At 44.4% G+C, this 20,490-nt stretch overlaps 1 protein-coding gene across 3 annotated transcripts in view; it reads right to left on the bottom strand.

Annotated features, from left to right (window-relative positions):
* ITPR1 (inositol 1,4,5-trisphosphate receptor, type 1) overlaps positions 1–20,490 on the bottom strand; it is a 162,941-nt gene that overhangs the window by 44,018 nt on the left and 98,433 nt on the right. For all 3 annotated transcript variants that reach the window (XM_010016353.1, XM_010016352.1, XM_010016354.1), the window contains 4 exons: positions 19,629–19,761; positions 18,326–18,516; positions 2,857–3,037; positions 1,989–2,236 (listed from right to left, as the gene is read on the bottom strand). In XM_010016353.1, the coding sequence (XP_010014655.1) occupies positions 1,989–2,236; positions 2,857–3,037; positions 18,326–18,516; positions 19,629–19,761 (753 nt within the window). The remainder of the gene's footprint in view (positions 1–1,988; positions 2,237–2,856; positions 3,038–18,325; positions 18,517–19,628; positions 19,762–20,490) is intronic.

Raw genomic sequence — 20,490 nt, 5'->3', positions numbered from 1 at the left:
TCCTTACTTCCTCCCTCCCTCCCTTCCTTCCTTCCTTCCTCCTCATCCAAAACACATACTGGCTCTTACAGCCGTGACTTGCATTTTCTTGGGTTTGCACATCATCAGACTACTCTAACTGCTAACAGCTTGTAAAACACTTGGTTTGATAAACCTACAACTGCACTGGGCAGGTGACTCCTATTCGCTTCTAACTCAAATCTAACTTACGTAATCTTGGAAGACAGCTTTCAGAATAGGTCTTACTCCTTTAAGCAGCGAGTCTATTGGCAATATTAAGGAGTTTAGTTATAACATACTAGCCGCAGACGCAGATTTTGAAGCCTCAGACCCTCCTGCCTCCCCTTCAGCTGTAAACCAAAAAAAACCCCTACACCTTTTCTCCTAGAGCTGAATGCAACTATCTGCTGTTTGGGAATCTAATTATTTAGGACGGAGAACAGCTCAGGCCAGTTCCTGCACTGGCTTGAATTCAATTTTGCTCCTATAGCTTTCAGTGCCTAGCCAAAGACAGCAGCAGCAAAGGATCATGTGCGTGCGGTTTGGACTACTGCCACATAAAACTGCATCCTGCTTGTCTCCAACATCGCTAACGGCACGAAAATCATTTGACAAAACAAAGATCAAATAGTTTTTTGAAAAAATTAGGAGAAACCCTGATGTACGTAACCTCGGCACCTATGAAATGCTAAGAGAAGTACACGTTCCCAGCACAGGAACATTACCATACAGATTTGATTTCACATATTGCCAGCAGCAGGGCATTCGAGTTCAGCGGAAGTGATTTGGCAGGTCTGAAAAGCACTCATGCAGGGTCCTACACTTCTGGCGTGCCGGATAACAATATGCAATCAAGGCAATTATCCCTCCTTTATGATGGCATTTAGCACATTGTACTGCATCTCACTAGCTCCTCGCTTGCCTCCAATTCTAATCCAGCAGCAGTGGCTACACTGAACAAAAATCATGTTAATTGCAGACCATTTGTAAGCAAAAATCTTATCTCCTGCGGAGGCACACGCTAGATAAGATTACCAACATACGAGATCTGCGCTCGCTATTTAAAATTATACAAACACATCCCAGAGTATCTCAGGACTGCTGAGGTCGGAAGGGACCTTTGGGAACTCCAACCCCACTTGCCCTGTCATGAGGCACCACTGAGCAGAGCCTGACTTCGTCCTCCTCGCATTGCATCCTCCCATCAGGTATTTGTACACATGGTGAGATATTCCAAGCTTTCTCCTCTCCACCCTGTCGTCTCCCAGCTCTCTCTGCCCCTCCTTGCCCATCACATACTCCAGACCCTTACCCATCTACAGTTTGTGAGGGCTGATCTTAGTGAGCAGAGAGCAAGGTAAAGATGGCATTGAGCACCTTGGCCTTCTCTGTGTCCTTTATCATCAGGGCCCCTGCTGCATTCAGCAGCAGACCCATGCTCTACTTAGTCTCCTTCTGCTGTGGGTACAACCTAGAAACCCTTCTTGTTGCCCTTCCTCTCGCTCACCAGATCCAACTCCAGCTGAAGTTTTTCTGACACAATCACCACGTGTTCAACTCTGTGCACATGAACAGATCCATGAAAACCCAGGAGAAGCTGCTCACTGGGAAGTAAGCATATGGTTGAGGGCTGCTGGAACCAAAGTCCCAATGCTCTCTTTATTTTTCTTTATGACTTATTTTTCTTTCTTCCTCTCTCACAAGTAGATCAGTAACTTGACAGCAGAACACTTGCTTGCTTTGAGTATATACTTTTAAAAGCCATGTCAACTCATCCCACCACCTTTTAATATACTGAAATATCACTGAACACTGGATACCAGGGCTTCCCTGTATTTGTCCAGCAAGGTAAAATACTTTTTTTTTGGCTAAAGAAAATAGTTGGTCATGTATCAGTTTAAAAAGGCACGGGATTAGTGAGACCGATGGGACCGCAGTGACTGCAGTGAAGCGACATGAGCATGCCTGCTCAAGAAGCCAAGCTGTACCTGCAAATCCCGATTGTGGTTTTCACAGAGCAGCTGCAAGAACCGAAGGATGGGTTGCATTATTGAGATCACAGCACTCATCTCCAGGTCATCTTTGCTCTTGTCTGCCGCTGACTGTGCTTCTGCTGAATAATGGTCATCAGGATCAGCCTCCCTCCGGTAAGTGTTGTAAGCCTTTTTTGTAGCTGCAGAGGCCTCCAGTAACTGATCCCGGACTTCCTCGGTAATTTGGCTCATCGGTTCTCTCACTAAAACACACAAGAACAGCTCTTCCTTAGGCAAAATGAATAACGGAGACCAGAAAAACCTATTCACACATTTCCCACTAGTTCCACACGCAGGCCAGCTATTCATCACCAGTTCTTTTTGTAAGTATGTTTAGTGTGATGTGAGGGTCTTGTGTTTAGAAGGGTATCATGTCACATTCTGAACCTTTTATGCGAACCACATTAAAGTTATAAATTCTGGTATTAATTGGTTAGGGCACACACATCTAGAACTATCAGGAGCTACAATAAAAGGACCTGCTATGAAAGAAAAATAGGATTTCTCCACTTATTGTTAGAGAAGGCACTGACCACAACCCACAGTCCAGGGTCATTACTATGGATCAGATTTGAGCAGCTTGTCACGATAGACAAGGCGGCAGAGTCTCATCTCAGAAATACTTTTCATCATTTCAATAGCACAATCTCACAAATGGATGAAGAGGGGATGAAGCTCTTGAAATCCTGAGCCAGGGCACCACTGATATCTGAACTTTGTTCTGTGGGATCAGAGATCAGAGCATTATTGCATCAATTGAAGTGAGTTCAAAACACAGCATTTTACTCCCTCATCACTTCAGAAACGAACAAGCAGGGATTACCTCTTTTCCTGTTCGGTACATCTCTGTCTGAGTCTTCATCTTTCTTTTTATTTCCTAAGTCACTAGTGTTGACTGTGACAGTAGCCTTGATTTCTTGCTGTGCCACTTTCATGCGATCATAAAACACCTTAAAGAACTTTTCAGATTTCTTATCTTCCGTCAGTCGGCAGAAGAATGAATGCTACAAGAACAAAAATGAAAAGGGTTCTGTATCTTCATACGCAGGTTGGAATACAGAATATTTCACCTTTCTGCACTATGTGACAGCCTGAGGGACTGGGAGGTTAATTAGTTTTCAGTAAACTGAAACCTAGAGCAATGGAAACTTGTATTTTATTGTTAAGGAAGCCCAAGTGTCTCGGCTATGTTAACTCCCTTACTATCAACTTGGAAATATATTTTTAAGGAGAAGCGGGTGCAATAAGTCACACCAGCCCTAATACATTTAGGCAGCGCTCTCTCAACAATGTAATTAAGGTAAGTAACAATGAATGAAGGTAAGGACAATGGAATGATCTACAATTTGATTCTCAGTTCAGAAAAGTGTGCGAACAATATAGAGAGGAAAAAGAACTGTCCTGCCTTCCTGCCCTCAAATCAAAAGGACTATGACTCATAACATGCCATAGTCAATGTTAATCACAGTCCAAAAACGCACAAACAGGGCAATGCAGTGAGGGACATTTCGTGCTAAGTTTCCAGTGCCCTGTCTGCAGCAGACATCTTAAAGCTCCTTTTAATTCCTATTCTAATATATCTTTAAGTGACAGAAAAGCTCAAAGCACTGACCACTTATGAGAAAGTTTAGTAGTGTTATTCTGCCCATATGTGCACAGAGACAGAAAGTTCTTCCTAAAATTGAGTAGAATACAAATCATGTACAGGTCAAAAAGCAGCCAACACAGTGAGTGATCAGACGATTCCTGATGAAACCAATATGCTGTTACATAAATCAGGACCAGAGCTTAAACACGACTGAAGGATGAACTTGTAAGTGGGTCACCTTATGCAGAGTATTATGAAATTAGTTAGCATTCTGCAGCGGCTCACGATCCAACAGCTTTACATGATGAATAGGAATGAAGCCTGATTTATTGAAAAAAACAAATTAAAATGGGAATAGCGATATATCCTGCCTGCTTTCCTGCGAAGTGGAGTGCACAAGGCTGTTTCTGGTGCGCCTGCCTTTGATCACTCCCAAGCAGCTGCAGTCAGAACAGCACTGAATGACTTTGAAACACTAATAAAGTTGCATCTTTGATTACAGATAGCAGAGGAGTACTACTATTTAAATAAGTTGGTCAATATCCACATGAGATATCCCCCCCACCACTGCAATACCTTCTACCTGCACAGAGCATCTCAGGTAAACTCTTAAGAGTTCCTTCTTATTTCCACTGATTAACAGAGAACATAGAAAGGAGAAGGACCCAGCATGGACATCACACCTCTGCAAAGCCAGCCACGCTGGTACCTCCTCCTGACATCCACTTATACAGTCCAGCAAAACAGACACACCAGAGCACTGGAAGAGGTGCCTTCTTCTGAAGTCACTGCTCCAGAAACACTGCTGGGCCTTGTGACATGACACAAGATGATTTGGGTACCCAATTCATTTAGTAGTATTTGCAGAATTAATCTCTAATCCAATGCTTTACATGAAGAATGTTAATGCTTTCCTTTAAGTTATACCCAAACAAAAACATCCTTTGTCTGAATGCCAGTTTGCTTATCCAGATATTTACTTTTAAATTTTAAATGGGTTCTTTGGCCTGACCAGACCTCAGGGAAACATGGTTTCCCTGAGCTGCTGACCAATAACCAAACCCATGCCTGGGTTATCTGGACAGCCAACCCGTTGCAGCACGGTCTGTTACTTGGTAGCTACAAGTACAGCTGAAGGAATGCACCTAAGTTGCATCTTGAAAATTTTACTCTACCAGTACTATGAAATGAGGATACCAATAATATTTTACAGATAGACCAGCATAAACCATCAGTTCTAGAAAGGGTAACTGTTTTCTGAAACAACACCATGGTTTGTTCATGAGGCGAGCGATGGTTGCCACCCGGCTGCACATCTCAAGAGCCTGCACAGGAGAAGTTTCCCTGTAATGAAGCAGTGGTGAAGGAAAAGTCTTTTTTTTTTTTTTTTTTTTAGATGAACCACATTGAAGAAACACCTTGTATGTGAGTAATTGTTAGGTGCTGACAGGCTTGATTTTTGCCTTTTCAAGCTTCTTAACTGACTTTCCACTGCACTTCAGAGAAAAAACCCAAATGAAACGAACATTTCCAGTAAAGCTTTCTTGTACGTGCTGTGCATGCATTCAATGGTTGTCACAAAATGATTGTTTCAGTTGAGGTCAGGATGCCTAACACCTTCACACATACGAATCTACCACATGCCAGCTATCAAAGATGCTGTATTTTAAGAGGTGTAATCTTGCATGCTGCACTCGAGCAGGTAATTGGTGGTGATAATTATGACAGAAGTCCTAAAATTTATTTACAGATATAGCCTTAAAGCAAAAAAAAAAAAAACAAAAAAAAAACCCCAAAATAATCTCCCTTTTAAGAATGGAAATCATGGCCATTTTAGAGTACTGCATGCCAGGATCCTGGCTTGCACATAAGCATCGAACAAGCAAGACTGCTGAAAGAGGAAGCACGCCAGGAGAGCACCCTGGGACAAGGAGAACAGCAAACCTGTACACTCGGGCATGGTTTTGAAGAACAGTTCTTTTAACACGCCACTGACACTGCAGCATTTGACATCAGCCGTCCCTTTGAGGGGCCCTTAACAAACCCAAAAGCCAAGTGCCCTGCAGCAAGACTGAGCACTGCCCTCAGTGGGCAACAGGCAGAGAAGCCCAGGCTGGCTCCTCATCTCCCAGACAGACCCTGCCAATTCAGCCAGCAGCAAGCTGAGACTTGAGATCTCCTGGAAACCCACTGTAAGGCAGGGAATGGTGAGGTACCAGAGGAAATGCTACCCAAAAGAAAAGTGAAGATACGAGCTTCATCTCATCCTCGAGATGCTGGTGGACCAGTTGCCTGCTCTTACAGAACGCTAAAATCATGCAGCATGAAACTGAATTTTATTTCAACTGTGTTTCGTTAATGACTGTTAAAGAGTTGTTGCCATCAAACAATAGACATCACATGACACAGAGAAGATCATGAAGTTTGCTTTATGCGTGCCAGGTTCAGCAAACAGCTTTACAACTACATGCACCTCAGTGAAATGCAATGTATCTCCAGAGCGCAGCAGTCAGCTGATTAAATGAACCAAGACTCCTCTGATGCGAGAACATCAGAGATAACGTGATCACAATTAATTACACAGCCACAGAATGAAAGAAACTCAAAAACATCCACATGTGACATGCACAGGCTCCTAACGTGACAGCCACGCTCACCACGTGCAGGACACCACGCTGAGTTCTCAACCATTTTAAAGACAGACCAACCACCACCTACGCAAACTCATTCAAAACTAACATGGGGCAATGGAAAGAGCTTTGTTAAGAGACACAAGGGGAAAATCTTCTTGCATCAGGTTTGCAAGTTCAAAGTCTTGTAGTGGCTGGAGAATATATATGTATTTTTGTGGTGCACTGTTTCCATACAGGTATGAAGCTCTAGGCAAGCAGCACTACGCTGCTTCTTCTACAGGCATATGACACAGCAAGCGTTATGGTGAACCTGCATTTGTTTTGAGGGGATGGAAGAAGAACAACCCAGCACATCTGCAAAGCTAGCCACACTGATTCCCTTCTGCTGACACCAAAAGTAGGTCATTAAAATACCACAGAGTAAAACAACTAATAACACCGGGTACCAGGAAACATGTGGAATAACTTCCTCCTCCTTCTCCTCTTCATCACCCAAGTCTGCTCCTAAAGAAATCCAATCAGAAACCTCATGCACGGCAAAATATCCCCTTTATACCTTTGCCCCTCCATCACACTGCCTCTGAGCCAAAGGAGAGTGGTAAGCAATAACCACTACCATACCATCTATGACTTCATTTCCCTGGTCCATGCAAAACATGTTGCAGAAGAGAAGCTGCAAACCAAGTGACTAATTTCACTAGAAAATAAACCGAAGACCAAATTTAAATTGCAATGCATTGATCAGCTACAGCCTGCCCTACCCTCAAGCACCATCGGCCCTTCGCTCTCACTCATTAACTGAGCCCAAAGCTGTGTTTAATTAATGTACCTTCTTCAGAAAAGCCTCCCAATTTTTCTTCAGAAGGCATCAGAGATGATAAACTAGGCCTGTCTGGAGTCTGTTCCAGTGGTTAATAACTGTCAGAAATGTGATTAAGCTCCTTATTATGTCACTAACTTCCAGTCTCTGATTTACTGTTTTTTTAAATATCTCTTCTGTAGTTATCTCCAGGAACTTGGTATCCTCCCCCCTCCCAATTATTTACACACGCTGTTAAATGTGTACCTACCTTGTTTGCTATTCTGAAAATACTATTTTTGCTTGCTGTTTTTTTATTCAAATTCCTATCATTTTCTGCGGTTGTTATTTTTTGGCACATTCTTAAACATTGCAGAGCATGAACAATGCAGATGGTAGAATCTCATTTTAAATAAATAAGTAAATAAAAAGTCAGCAAAGCACAGGCACATTTCCTAGCATTTCCACTTCATCTCTTCTCCCTTCCTGCCTTGCCTTCCGAGACCTTTGACATATGTAATATACATTTCCAGTGATGAGTGGAAGAGAAGGTCAGCTAACTACGCAGCAATTCAGGGCAGTGACATTATGCAGGTAGGAGAGCCCCACACATTGGACAAATGCTCCTTACCATGTCTTACGTACCAGGAAATCAGTAGCAAACTTTTTTTTCCTTTTAACCAGCAGAGCTGTCATCTGCCCTTTGGAGAGTAAAGCCATAAACACAGGAGACCAATACCTCCATGTAAGGTGTACAGGGTGTACACTCAACTAACTAATCATAGAATGGCTTGTGTTGAAAGCCCCACCCAGTCCCACCCCCTGCCCCGGGCAGGGACAGCTTCCACTAGACCAGGTCGCACAAAGCCCCTGTGTCCAACCTGGCCTTGAACACTGCAAGGGATGGAGCAGCCACAGCTTCTGTCTGCATCCTGTGCCAGCGCCTCAGCACCCTCACGGGAAAGAACTTTTTCCTAATCTTCTCTGTCAGTTTAAAGCCATCCCCCTTGTTTTATCATTACATGACTTTGTAAAAAGTCCCTCTCCATATTTCATCAGCCCCCTTTAGGTACCGGAAGACTGGTTTAAGGTGTCTCTCGAGCCTTCTCTTTCCCCAGGCTGAATAATCCACTATACATTTAACTACCCTACAATAAATTTAACAGTGAGTGAGTCTACACCCAGTGTAGGATTGTTAAATGGGGATGCAGAGAGTGGGGGAGAGAGGAACCAGCTGAAAGCAGCTTATTTCTAGCTCTTGCCTTTGAAAAGCTTATCCAGTTTTGCCTGTGTGTGCTGTCACCTTTACTGGGAACAGCTTCCCCTATGCTGTTACCTGTTAGCTGCATCTGCCCTGAAGTCACAACTGTTTTGCCAACCAAGAAAAGTAACAACCATTCATTTGTTTTGCATCAAAAAGCTTCACTTTCCACCCCAGACTCAGTAATTAGAGGCTGGACTGTATGTGCTGAGTGATCTCGTCTTGAGAAATACAGCTACAACCTCTTAGCAAGCCCTGGGTTTAAGATGCATCTGCTGAGATGCGTGCTTCCTCCTGCAAGAAGGGTGGCCTGATTTTAGGCAAGCATTTGGCTGCAGAACCCAAACAGAGATTGCCGTCATGCTGCAGAGGACAGAGCATTGGCTGGACCACACCCTCTGCAATTCACAGAGCTGTTTCAACAGACCACAGCCACTGAGCCCTGCCAGACATCCCACCAGATCCCAGAGAATTCCCCAGGAAAGCAAATATTTGATTACCAATAAATAAGGGAAAGCAAAGCTCCAGCAAATACCTCACAAATTAAAGCAAACTGCTGTCATCTCCCTCCCCATTTCTCTAACGCCAGCAAACAGAAAATACCCCATGAACTTGACTTTGCCAGGGATATTTCAAAGAGGAAAGTCCCTCCAGATACAGGAGAAAGATCAGCTCTCTGGCTTCAGCTCAGGACATTTTATTCCAGCACTAGACAGAAATTATTATGGGGATGTTAACTCGCTTGGGTTATCCGGACAGGCTGCCAGCAGGAACTAATGCAAAACTTCTGTGCTACTTCATGCTTGCGGAAAGAGCCTGCCACCCCCATACGGTTTCTTATAGCTGGACTACTTCAAAGCAGCCACATTTTGAGGGGAACAACACTGCTAACACAAGCACCGAATTGAGTACAAATGCCAACCCTTTACGTTCTGCCTAAACATATTGCAAGGGCTTGAGCTGCAGAGAATTCAAACCTAACTTCGCTTTCTCTCCCCCTCATTTATTTCTTTTAAATATTGCTGATTCCTCTCTTTTCTTGAAATCTTTCATATGTCCTGGCTCCCTAAAGATCCATCACTCTGGGGCGTGAGTGATAGATATCATTAGTCTTGCATAGCTTAAGGAAACGGCAGCTGAAGTATTTTATGCTGAACATACTTCACAGTTTGAAATAAACCCATAAGGAAAATCTGCCAGAACACCTCAATTGCCTGTTTCTTTTGCAAACTGTAAAATAAACTTTGTCCTGAAAGCAGAAGGGGGACTTCCCAGCTCTGTTTTTCACAAATCAGACAAACACTGTCTCTGCCACGGGCATCCACACACCATGCTGCAAGGCTCTGCTCTTCGCTGGAGATTCCATCCCACCTTACAGAGGATGTTTCTGGAGGGGTACAAGCATTCACAGACTGCTCCATGGAATCACTTGTCTTTCCCAACCAGGTTTAAGTAGAAGCAGCCACAGAATTACACCACTCATTTCGGGAAGAGCATGTTTAGCCTACATGTTCTCCTACTGCAACACCTAAAACCTTGATGCAATTTGAAGGCATTTCACAAAAAGGAAAGTAAGAAGAGAGATATGGTCCCCTGGTGCCCTTCCAGACCCACGGGACAGGGAAGCGGCACTGGGTGACCACCAGAAGGTGAAGGCGCAGTGGGGGAACGACAGGTAGAAACAGGACTGTGGGGTTCAGGGTTTAAATCCCCCCGCAGACAGAGCAGATGGCTTCCACGGCGTGGGAGACTCGGGGGCCTGACCTGCTTTCAGCACCGAGCCTTATTTGAGTTCCTCCGGCATACATGTGGGAGCACGCACCCGCTGGGTCACTCAGTTAATCTGTGCAAGGCTCTTGCATGGCAGGAGCATGAATCCCACTTCCTTACCAAACCAGCGAGCGCTGTGTAGGTGTGAGAAACAAGGAAGTCTGCAGACTCCCCAAAAGGAAAGAAGGGAGGGGGGGGAAGAAGTGTAAGATCTTCTTGAGAGACAGAGGAATTAAAGAAAACCATAGCAACAAGTCAGTCCACCTACCCAAACCACCCACCCACCACCAGTTTCATTTGCTGACGCACTTCAAAAACAAGCTGGCTCCTACCCGCTCTGGAAGGTGAGCAAGCCCTGAGAGCTCATTAAATTCCCTTCTCAGCCACTCTTGTATGCCTGCAGCTAGTGAGCAAGTGGGATATAAATAGAAGTTATATAACATCGCTTTGTTGATTCCTGTGCTCACCAAAAAAAAAATAAAATAATAATAAAAAAGGCAGCATGACCTTGGTTTTCTGAGCAGCTTGCCTCTGCCTGCTCCTGGAGGAGCCAGTCCTGCCAGGGAGCATCCTCAGAGTTTATCTTGGACCTGCATCCCACGGGGAGGAATAGGGAGCATTAGCAATTTACATCCCTGCTCCTTCCACCACCAGGATCACAGCAAGAGGATTGGCACAGGAGAGGTCTGTGGTACCCAACAACCAGGAAAGATACACAGCTCCTGAGACTGGAGGACAAGTAACACAGGTGAACGCCGATCTGGCACCTCTCCTTTTTCTTTCTTTCAACTACATTAATTGCCTCAAAATCTTAGCCTAAAACCTTCCTTTAGGCAAAAAGGCTGAAAGATGCTATGATACACGAATACTGATGGCCCAAATACTCTTCACGAAGTAGTACCAGCTGCAGCTGAAGTACTCAAGACTATGTTATCATTACCATCTCACCTCATCCACCCTGTTCTCAATCTCACCTATGCATCTTACTGCCCTCAAAAACAACAAAATCCTCTCTGCAGGAATAACTCCTCACAGCTTCTGGCTCTGTCTCTCCATGCATTATTAGCAGGGCTTGTTTGTTTGTAACACAGTGGTATCTAAGGGCTAAGAGAGACTGAGACCTCATTGTGCTAACTACATTAAAAAACACAGTAAAGAGACAGTGTGCTCCGATGGGCTCAGCATCCTGAGTCTCCTCACACGCTACGGATCAACAGCATCAGGACGTAGATCTCCTCAGCGCTGACTTACTCACTAGTGCAGGTTCTGTGCCTTGTTTTGAAAGTAACTGTGCTGTGAGGGAGGGCCTGGATTTGCAGTGTACTTCATCTGGAGAGGGCTCTCTTGCACAGAAAGGCAAGATCTCTGCCCACAGCTGAACGCAACAGTTGATGTAGGGCCATACCAACATTTACTTTTTTTTAAAATGTCATGTTCTGAAGTAACATACTCAGAAAATAAAAAAGAAAATAAAAGGTGACTTTTAACTTGAGAAAAACTCATTCAAATGGTGAAAGACACAGGTGATTACTTACTACATGCTGATAGCTTGCCAGTTTTGCATTAGTTTCCTAAACCGGCATTATTAAAACAATGTAAAGAAGAGAGAACATCCTATAGCAAAGAATTCTGCCTGTTAAAAACAAACAGTGGAAATTTTAAGGTATTTTTTTTTAAATCAACAACCAAGAGTTCTCAAGTGCTATTTCCAAAAGTTCAGCGATCCAAAGATATTGTTGCCTCTGAAGCATTTACCATCACGTACGATTTTGTACGCCCTCATTTATCTGTGACCATTGCAAATTCCGTAAGTAGTAAACCTGTTTTCAGAAGTCCCAGCCACAAAGCCTAGAGCACTGAAGTGCTCTGTCACTAAATTACGTTTATCACCAGTACTTTTGCAACACTCTTAAAAATTTTCTTCCAATCCTGAAGGGCAATTGCAGTCATGGAGGAAAATAAAGTAAGTGTTTTGGCAACCCAATAGGACAGGACACATTTAAGCAACAGAGAAAGGGAAAAATATAAAGTGGGTTGACTGGCTGGTTCCAGCTTGTTGATCTTTCTAGCATCACTTATCCTTCCATTTTTGTCGCAGTACACAGATCTGCCTGAAGGTTACTGCTCCCTCAAACCCAAGGGCTGCGGCAGACAGCGGCAGAAGCGAGCCCCATCTTCCCGCTGGCCAGGTAGCACCTGAGTTCATCTGGCTCTGTGCCCTTCCTGTGTGCCAGAAGGACATGCAAGAATTGGACAGCTCTGGATTAAAGTCCCTCTGTGCATCAATTTCGCAATTATTTAGTAGCTATCAATCATCACTGGACAGTCTGAAGCACAGAGTTCAGCAAAGGAGAGCAATTCAACATGTTGGACTGTTACTGGTGGCAATGCACAAGGAGAAATGTCAACTAAGTTCTTGTGTAGTGTAAGACAGAGTTAGATATAGGATAGTTTTATTAGTCCAACATTTTACCTGAACCATTATTTCCTATTAAATCAGACTAATGAAGAACTGGCTGCTGTGATTTCTGGTGTCTCGCTTGTTCAGAGCCCACCGTGGCACTTCTGCAAGGGGCAGCACAGTACCATGCAGCCACAGCCCCTAACCCTGACGAGCAGTCAAAGGAGAGCACACAAAATGCATGCCTCCTCTTTGCAGGCTGAACTGAACAGCTCTGCAAGTTAAAGCAACTTGAAGCTATGCAGCTTTTTGTACAGTCACATCTCAAAGGAGCCTCACATGCATTTGGTGAGCTCCAAACCTTGGCTCAGCACAACACTGATTTACTCTTGCCATGCTGTGATGGAGGCACAACTCTGTGATCCACCATCACAAACTTCTTGATGCTATCTTAAGGTGGCCCCTGGTCCTTATCACATACTCAGCTGCTGGAAGAAGGAGGGCTGTAGAGCAGATCCCACCATCATCCTCTGGGCAGGAGCAGCAACTCTGCTTAGATGCTTTAAAGCTAGGCACAAATCCCACTTATTCCCTGAAAAATGATCACCTTTTCCTTGGGTGCTGACTACCATCACCTCATCCTCTGTGTTTGCAGCCCGCCTTGGGAAAAACTGTGGACGAAGGGGGAAAGAAGCAAGAAAGTGTGACGCAGAGCTACCACACTTCCAAGTGGTAGCTCTGCATCATGTCACTTTGGGGTAGCACTTAAAAAATGCCTGAAGCTAAACTAATGTCATCAACCTCATTTTACCTTCCCTTGCTGAAAATACCAACATGTGCGTGTGGGTAATTTGTCACGCAATCTAACTTTTGAGAAGATCCCTAATTAAGCGAGCAGACCGAAGTCTCCATAGAGAGCCAGTTATGTAAGGGACTGTTCTTGCCATCAACTTCCACCGACCAAGGAAACCCAAAACTCCACAGAGGTGAAGCAGAGTAACGGTGCATGTAATTTTGATTTGGCAGATGAGACACGAGTGTTACAGGACAAGTCCTCAGCAATTTCCTCCACTGTCATTCATTTGCTAGGGTTGCTGTAATGGAGGAAAACTCGCCATGTTGCAGCTTCCATCTCTTCTGGGGAGCTGTATCTCCACATGCAGCGTGCCTACATGCAACAGCACCTGCCATGTAAGCTCTGGAGAGGAGCACCCAAGCCATCACCCTGAAGGGATGGGTGCCACGCACGGCCAGCAGCACCCCGGAAGCAGTGCGTGCTCGCCTCTTGCTGTTTTGGAGGTGAGTATGGGGCCGGCGGGGCATCCCCCGAGGGCTGCTCCATGCGGATCCGCTGATGCCAGCGCTCCCGAAGTGCATGCTGAGGGTTATATAAATTAATAAAGGAGTTCATGTAATTTTCATTTCAGTGAGCTGCAGCATTTGTCAAGTTAATTTGTTGTCCGGTTTTGACCCTGCAGTTCCACCTCCACTTCTGTCTCTTTACAAATGCGGGCAAGCTTCCCACCAAAGACCAGGGCTCCTGCTGAGCGGGAGCAACAAGCTCACTGGACACTTTCATCACCGTCTCTATTACCAAAGAACCTGACAGCATTTCTAAGTGAATTCCAAAACCTAAAAATAATGCAGAGAAGTTTCCATCCAGAGAGCTTTAATGGGGCAAAGACCGCTGTCCTCCTCCCAGAACAGTTAATTTATCACATCCACATTCACCCCTATAGCAAAACACAAAGCAGTGTGGGATTCAATGTGCCATGCACTACCAGCTTAGCCTCTTTCCTAAGGTAAACCGGGAGTATTTTTTCTTGCCCTGCTTCTCCCCCACATTAATTTTCTTAACAATGCAATAAAAATCACTCCTGCCAATTATAATACAGAACATTTCTCGATTTGCTCTTCTGCTAGAGTTGGCAACCACCTACTTTGCCTAGCCTTAATATTGGCCCTGCATGTACCTAATGAAACAATAACAGCTATTCCAGTTATCCCTTCCCAACATCACCGCGATCTGTTCTCCCACTGAAGCTCATGGGAGTTACCTGGGAACTCCCATTATTAACCATATTACAATCATCATGTGCAAGCTCCTGTGTGTCAGTACAAACCTTTTGCTTAACTTCAGGCCGAATGCGTTTCCCGTGTGAAAACCTGGAGTTAAGAAAATGCCATGCAGGGGTGACACACTTTGGGCTTTGCTGCCAAAAAGCCTTTTCACATAACCTGTCCCTATCCCACCAGTTTCCTATTGTCAAAGGCCTGTAGACAGAAACAATTTAAGCTCAGTAAAAATTACTCAGGCTGAGCACAGAATGAGCTTGTTCAGAATACTATAAATCAAGAGCTGCTAATAATAACAAAAAATATTGTTAAAGGAAGATAAACTGTTAGACCTCAGAGGCAAAGCTGGCTGAGTTGGCTAGGTTGACTTTCGCAATGACAAATGTATCTGATGCAAAATGAACAGTTATTAGTCCAGAAACTCAAGATGATTCTTCCACTGGCAGTTACTGGAAAGTGCTGTAGAACTTCAGAAAATCCACTCTGCAGGTTGCAGAGGTTGCGAAGCCCTACCTACCCGATCTGCAAAATTTACCAGAAGAACATTAGAGAAAGATCAGGATAAAAGACTGCAGAAAGTACTGGGTTCATTTTTGCAAGTGCATCTAGTTCCCATAAGCAGACAAATTTTGCAGTGTGTTTTCTAAAAATGAAATCTTACAAAGTAGGAGACCATCACATTGCTGCACTCAATAAATCTTTACTGTGCTGTAGTAAAAGACAGCTTTACAAAACCCACGGGATGTGAAGCTGTGCAGACTAGCGAGCACCCCACACAGCTCTCTTGTACCAGCAGTGCCCCCGAACAGCTGGGCTGCACCCAGCCTTCTGCATTTTCTGGGTGAGCAGATAAGCTGTTCTTCCTACGTGAAGAGAAAAAAGCTTTGTCACATCAGTTTACTGTCTCAGGGCACCGGTTTAACTTGGACATCATTCAGCAATTACTCTGGGTGATACAGACCTGAACTCGTGATTTTACTAAAGAGCAAGCCTCCACCTTCGCTTTGATTCACCAGCACCAAGCCAGCTGTTCTCCCAGAAGTTAAGCTTTGCGGTTGGTGTTTTTTTCCATTAAAGTTTGCTTACTTGGCTTTTATGACTAAGATACTACTGAAAGATCAGAGCGCTGAGTGTGTGCTGTTCTTGACTGACACTGTAGCAGTCCCCATGGGCCCTGACTGTGCTAAAACCAGTGCAAGTAATGCAAGGCATCAGCAAACTCACCTCCGAGCACCAGGAGATTAACCAATACAGAGGCAAGCCAGGGAACATCTCTGTGCACTGATAAACCTTCTTTTTTCTGTCAGACCACTTGATTGCTATAGCACAGAGTATCCACATTACAGCTGTTCCACAGGATATTTCCAATAAAATCTCATCTGTGCTTTGCATGCGTAAGAGCTCCTGGGTGTGTCTAAGACCTCAGAGCTTACAGCATTAGCTGTAGGCATCACAAGTCATTTGGCTCCTAAAACACTCTGCACTTACAAGCAGCCTACACCAGAGCCCCCTCCCAGCCCTTCGCTGCTGCACTAGAGCACGTACATGCACGTGCACCAACTGTCTCCTGCCCAGTACATCTTCTAAAGGTAAAGACAACCACCAAGCACTTATTCCCAAGTGGGAAAGGACAGAAAATAGTTATTCTGGCTTGCTGAAGTAATGTCTATAAAGGCAAGAGTGCAACAGAAACTGGCAGTACTATAAGGCGCGGATGTGACACTGTTACACCATTTGTTATAAGCATCCTATGCCAGCAGCTCATTCCTAACCACACAGTTACTGTACAGACTCACAGCTCCCAGTTAGACAGCAAATGCAAATTAAGAATCTCCCTTTTTGGTTAAAAAGTTGTCTTAGGAGATGGATTGCAGATTTTTCCTATTTGTTTTCACCAGATGAGCTAAGGAATCTGCTTTCAACACTGATTCACACACAGTGGGAAGTTACTTTACTGGGTCCATCAGTTCGAGGGCCCAGCACAAGCGAAGGATCTCTCCACATGAGACTGGTGCAGAATTTGTTTTTCTTTCCAGCGTGGCAGCATGGGGTTACCTGAGGCTCCCTGAGAGCCAGGAAGATAAAAGCTCAGCTTCCTTTACATTGGAGAAGAGCAGGAAATTCAAAAGGAGTGTGTCTCCCCAAGGAACATTAATCCTGTCACCGCAGTTTAAGGTGACACAGGATTTTAAATGTTCAGTTCCCACTTTTGTCTTTTGCAAAGAAGCTTCACTCCAGAGCATAAACACAGGGGAAAAAAGGGTACAGAGACAGTGAGAAGGAGCCCCAGAACATTCCCTCTCCTCTCAAGGGAAGTTTGCATGAACATGAGAGGTGCTGCTGTAGAGATGTAGCACACGTTTTAACTGTAGTGATCAATTATAACTAGTCAGGATCCAACCCAAGTTCACTCAATCACATCTCACCATGTACTGCTGCCCAGAGGATATAGCTGTTGCCTTGCACATCTCTGATCAGTTTTGAGCCAGACCTGGGCTATGGTGTTGAATCTGTATTCACTGACAGGCTGGTTTTCCGCCAGATCAGCCACTTACGCAGCCACAGCTGCGTAAGCCGTACGAAGAGGGGATAAGCACAGACAACCAGAACAGGACAGTCCATTTTGGCAATGGCCCACAATGAGATGAGATTAAGCACAATGTGGAGCACTACCCTCAGTCTGGTCAAATATTTCTCCCTGAAGTTGCCATGGAGGTCTAGTTAAGAACAATGTCATAAGCACAGCGGCTCTTTGCTACTGCTAAGACACCAGAGACAGACTGTGTCCTTCCATAGCTTGGTTTTCAGGGCAGAAATAAAGGATTGTGGAGTGGTTATATCACACTGGGAACAGGGATAAGTTTTTTTTTTTAGTTCTGTTTGCCCAACCTGTTCTGAAAATGTTAGTATTTTATATAAAAGTGCATAAATAAATGTTCCTAATTAGGATGCAGCACAAATAACATCAAATTATAAGCCTAAATCTGTATGGCTATCAAACATTTGGATGTATGACTTCAAGTGAAAGGAACAATCTGCAAAATTGACCTTCTGAAACAAATCACTGATGGTTTGGTTCAGACATGTGAAATGCATGGCACTGGGATAGGAAGGGGTAACACACTCTGGAATAGCTCTGCATAAAGCCCATCAGCTAAGACCGAAACAGACTGCAAATAGAACAAGTGCAAAGTCAAAAGAGTAAGATATTATATGTTCAATAATCTCTGTAAGCATGTTTTGGTGTAGTAAGGTTTTACTTTCTTTGGAAGAACATCGTACAATTCAGTTGCTGTATACTCATTACATACCAGGCACAACTTTCATTTAGGGAAATCAAACTCTTATTTAAAACACAGAAATGAAGGACAGCAAGCATTAGCAGTGGTCTGGAGTTCACCATAGACTGTTGTGTTAAATTCCAGTCTGAAAACCAACTGCTGGTTGTAAAAGTCACTGAGTATGTTGCAACTGCTTAAACTTACTCATAAAAGTAGTCACAAACTTATGCAATAAAGCTGTTGTCTTGCACATTCCTCTACACTGTCCTGGGAAATACCTCAATTACCTGATGCCCATGCAAACATTTAATAAGTTAACTTTTGCATGGTAGACATTAATGTTTCCCTTAATTATAGGTCAAAGATCATGTAGTCATTTCCCCTCCCATCTCCTCAACCTCCTCAAGTTTCCTGGATTTCATAAAAGTCACTTCCCTACCCAACATGTTTTAGTTATAAGCTTGAAGTTTTCTATTTCCCTACCTGTATTGTAGTGTTCCCACCTTCCAGAAGGGCAATGGCTAGCAGGATACTTTCATGGAAGACTCTGTCACTGGTGGCATTCATGATGAGATCTATGACCAGGTTGGATGCACCTTCTTTATCCAGATGACACTGGACATCTGCCAAACTCATCTCACCTCGGCTCACTGAACTTGATCCAGAGCTTCCTCCTGTAAGGGTGATCATGAGGAACAGGTTGAGATTCAAACCTGGCCAGCCTATGGTGGTGGCACCTCTCTTCTGGTTTAAATTATTAACCTATCCAGAAGGATGCACATGCATTTATTAACAGTGATGAACTCAGCTCCTTGCATTTCTGCAAGGAAGAGTTTGTAACTTAAAGCACATCTCAGGCATATTGTAAGATGGGCACTTAACACTGCTTTAAGACATGCGAGTGTATGTGGGGTTGGTGTCCTAAAGGAGGACAACCTGGGCTGGCAATGGGCAATGGCTACTGCCACTGCTCCTCTCCTCAGCAGCACAAGATGGAGAGAGGGGCTGGTGCATTGGAAGAAGATTCTGGAAACAGCATAGGTCCATGGGTATAAAGAGAGAGAGAGGGAGGCTCTGCAGGACAAGTGAGGGAATGGAGAAAAGGCAAGACAAATTCCAGAGAACAGCAAAGCCAATGCTCTAGGAAATGGAATACTACGACACTACTGACTTTTTTAGCAATGGTCTCAGATTAAATAAACTGCACTTTATAAGTGACTTCAAACTACATTTTTGCTCATCCATTGCTGCGATCCCTCCAAAATCAACAAAAAAGCATTTCAGATGTTTCAGATATGGTTGAGAACCTGACATCCATGAGCACATTTCTCAAATGTTATTGCAAACATTAAATTGATCGGTTTTCTAAGTACATTCACTCAAAGCAAAGTCACAACATTCAAGCCAACCTAAGACAGTCTCTGGAAAGCATAAAAAGCTCTGTCTGCTTAATTTTAAAGCACTTTCTCAAATGCAGTCAGGAGGAAGAACACTGCTCTCCTCTGCATGAGGAAAAGACAGACTGACATGATCAGAGACAGGAGTGCAATGCTCCGCTCAGCCTGAAGTGGAATCCCTCACATAGAGTTGGAGTTTCTAAAGCCAGGAGTGACATGCAAGCAGGGCCTTTTCCCATCCATGCGGATAGTTTCTTCTTTTTTTGGATTCCACAGAACAGAAGGGGGGGAACCCCCTATTTCACCCATAGATACCAATTTGTGAGGCAGACACAGACACGCAGCAGGGCAGATCACACAAACGGCTGCTGAGCAGGAGCACATCCTACCTCCTGCCCCGGCTTTGCTGGCGCCTCCGGCAGACAAGGGGCCATTGCCGAAGGTGGTGAGGCTCTCGCGCCGTCCCGCCGGTCTCACATTGCCATAGTAACGGTTGACCAAAACTTGCCTGAGTGCCTCACCCTTGATTCAAAGAGGATAATGAAATCAGGATGCGAGCTTAATGAATAAACAAACTACTAACATTCAGTAGCAAGGGGACTGCTGGTAATTAGCCTACTCGTAGTGAGGGAGGGGGAACCAAAACCCTGGGGAGATTAGGAAGAATCCACTAAGCATCTCCTGATGTGTTCAGGCAGGCTGGGACCCTGAGTGGGGTCTCATGGGGCTCAAATAAGATTATGGGTTCCCAGCACCAGAAACAGCTACAATTCTGGTTTTGTGTAAAGCTTTCTAAACAGATTTTAGTCTCAAAGAGTTTTTTGAATTAAGATCTATTGTCTCAGCCTTAAATGGAAAAAAGTTGCATTTGTACAGTACCAACACAAAATGAAGAGGGGGATTACAGAGAGAGAATATTAGAAATGGTTCTGTGAACGAGCAACCCCATCTTTTCAAACCTATCCTATTTTGCCATTTCACCAACGTTACAGGGACGTGCTCTTCTCCCCTCCATCAGCAACTGATGCAATCTAATGCTGTCAGCTGCCAAGCGGAAACGCAAGTGATCCCCGCTGCAATCCCAGCTCTTTGTTCCCTGTGTCCCTGCTGGCAGCCGCCCTGTCACGCTGGCAGTCAGCATCCGAGCACATGAGCCCCTGGACACTGCAGGGCACCGGTCCTTGGATAACCCTGACATCCCATCCCCGTGCTCCAGGGAGCACCCGGCATGTCCCTGCAGAGCACGCGCCG

The sequence above is a fragment of the Nestor notabilis genome, unplaced genomic scaffold, assembly GCF_000696875.1.
Source record: "Nestor notabilis isolate BGI_N333 unplaced genomic scaffold, ASM69687v1 scaffold9436, whole genome shotgun sequence".
In the NCBI taxonomy this organism is placed as follows: Eukaryota; Metazoa; Chordata; class Aves; order Psittaciformes; family Psittacidae; genus Nestor; species Nestor notabilis.
The sequence above is the reverse complement of the archived record's forward strand: the minus strand, read 5'-3'. Positions and strand labels throughout refer to the sequence as shown.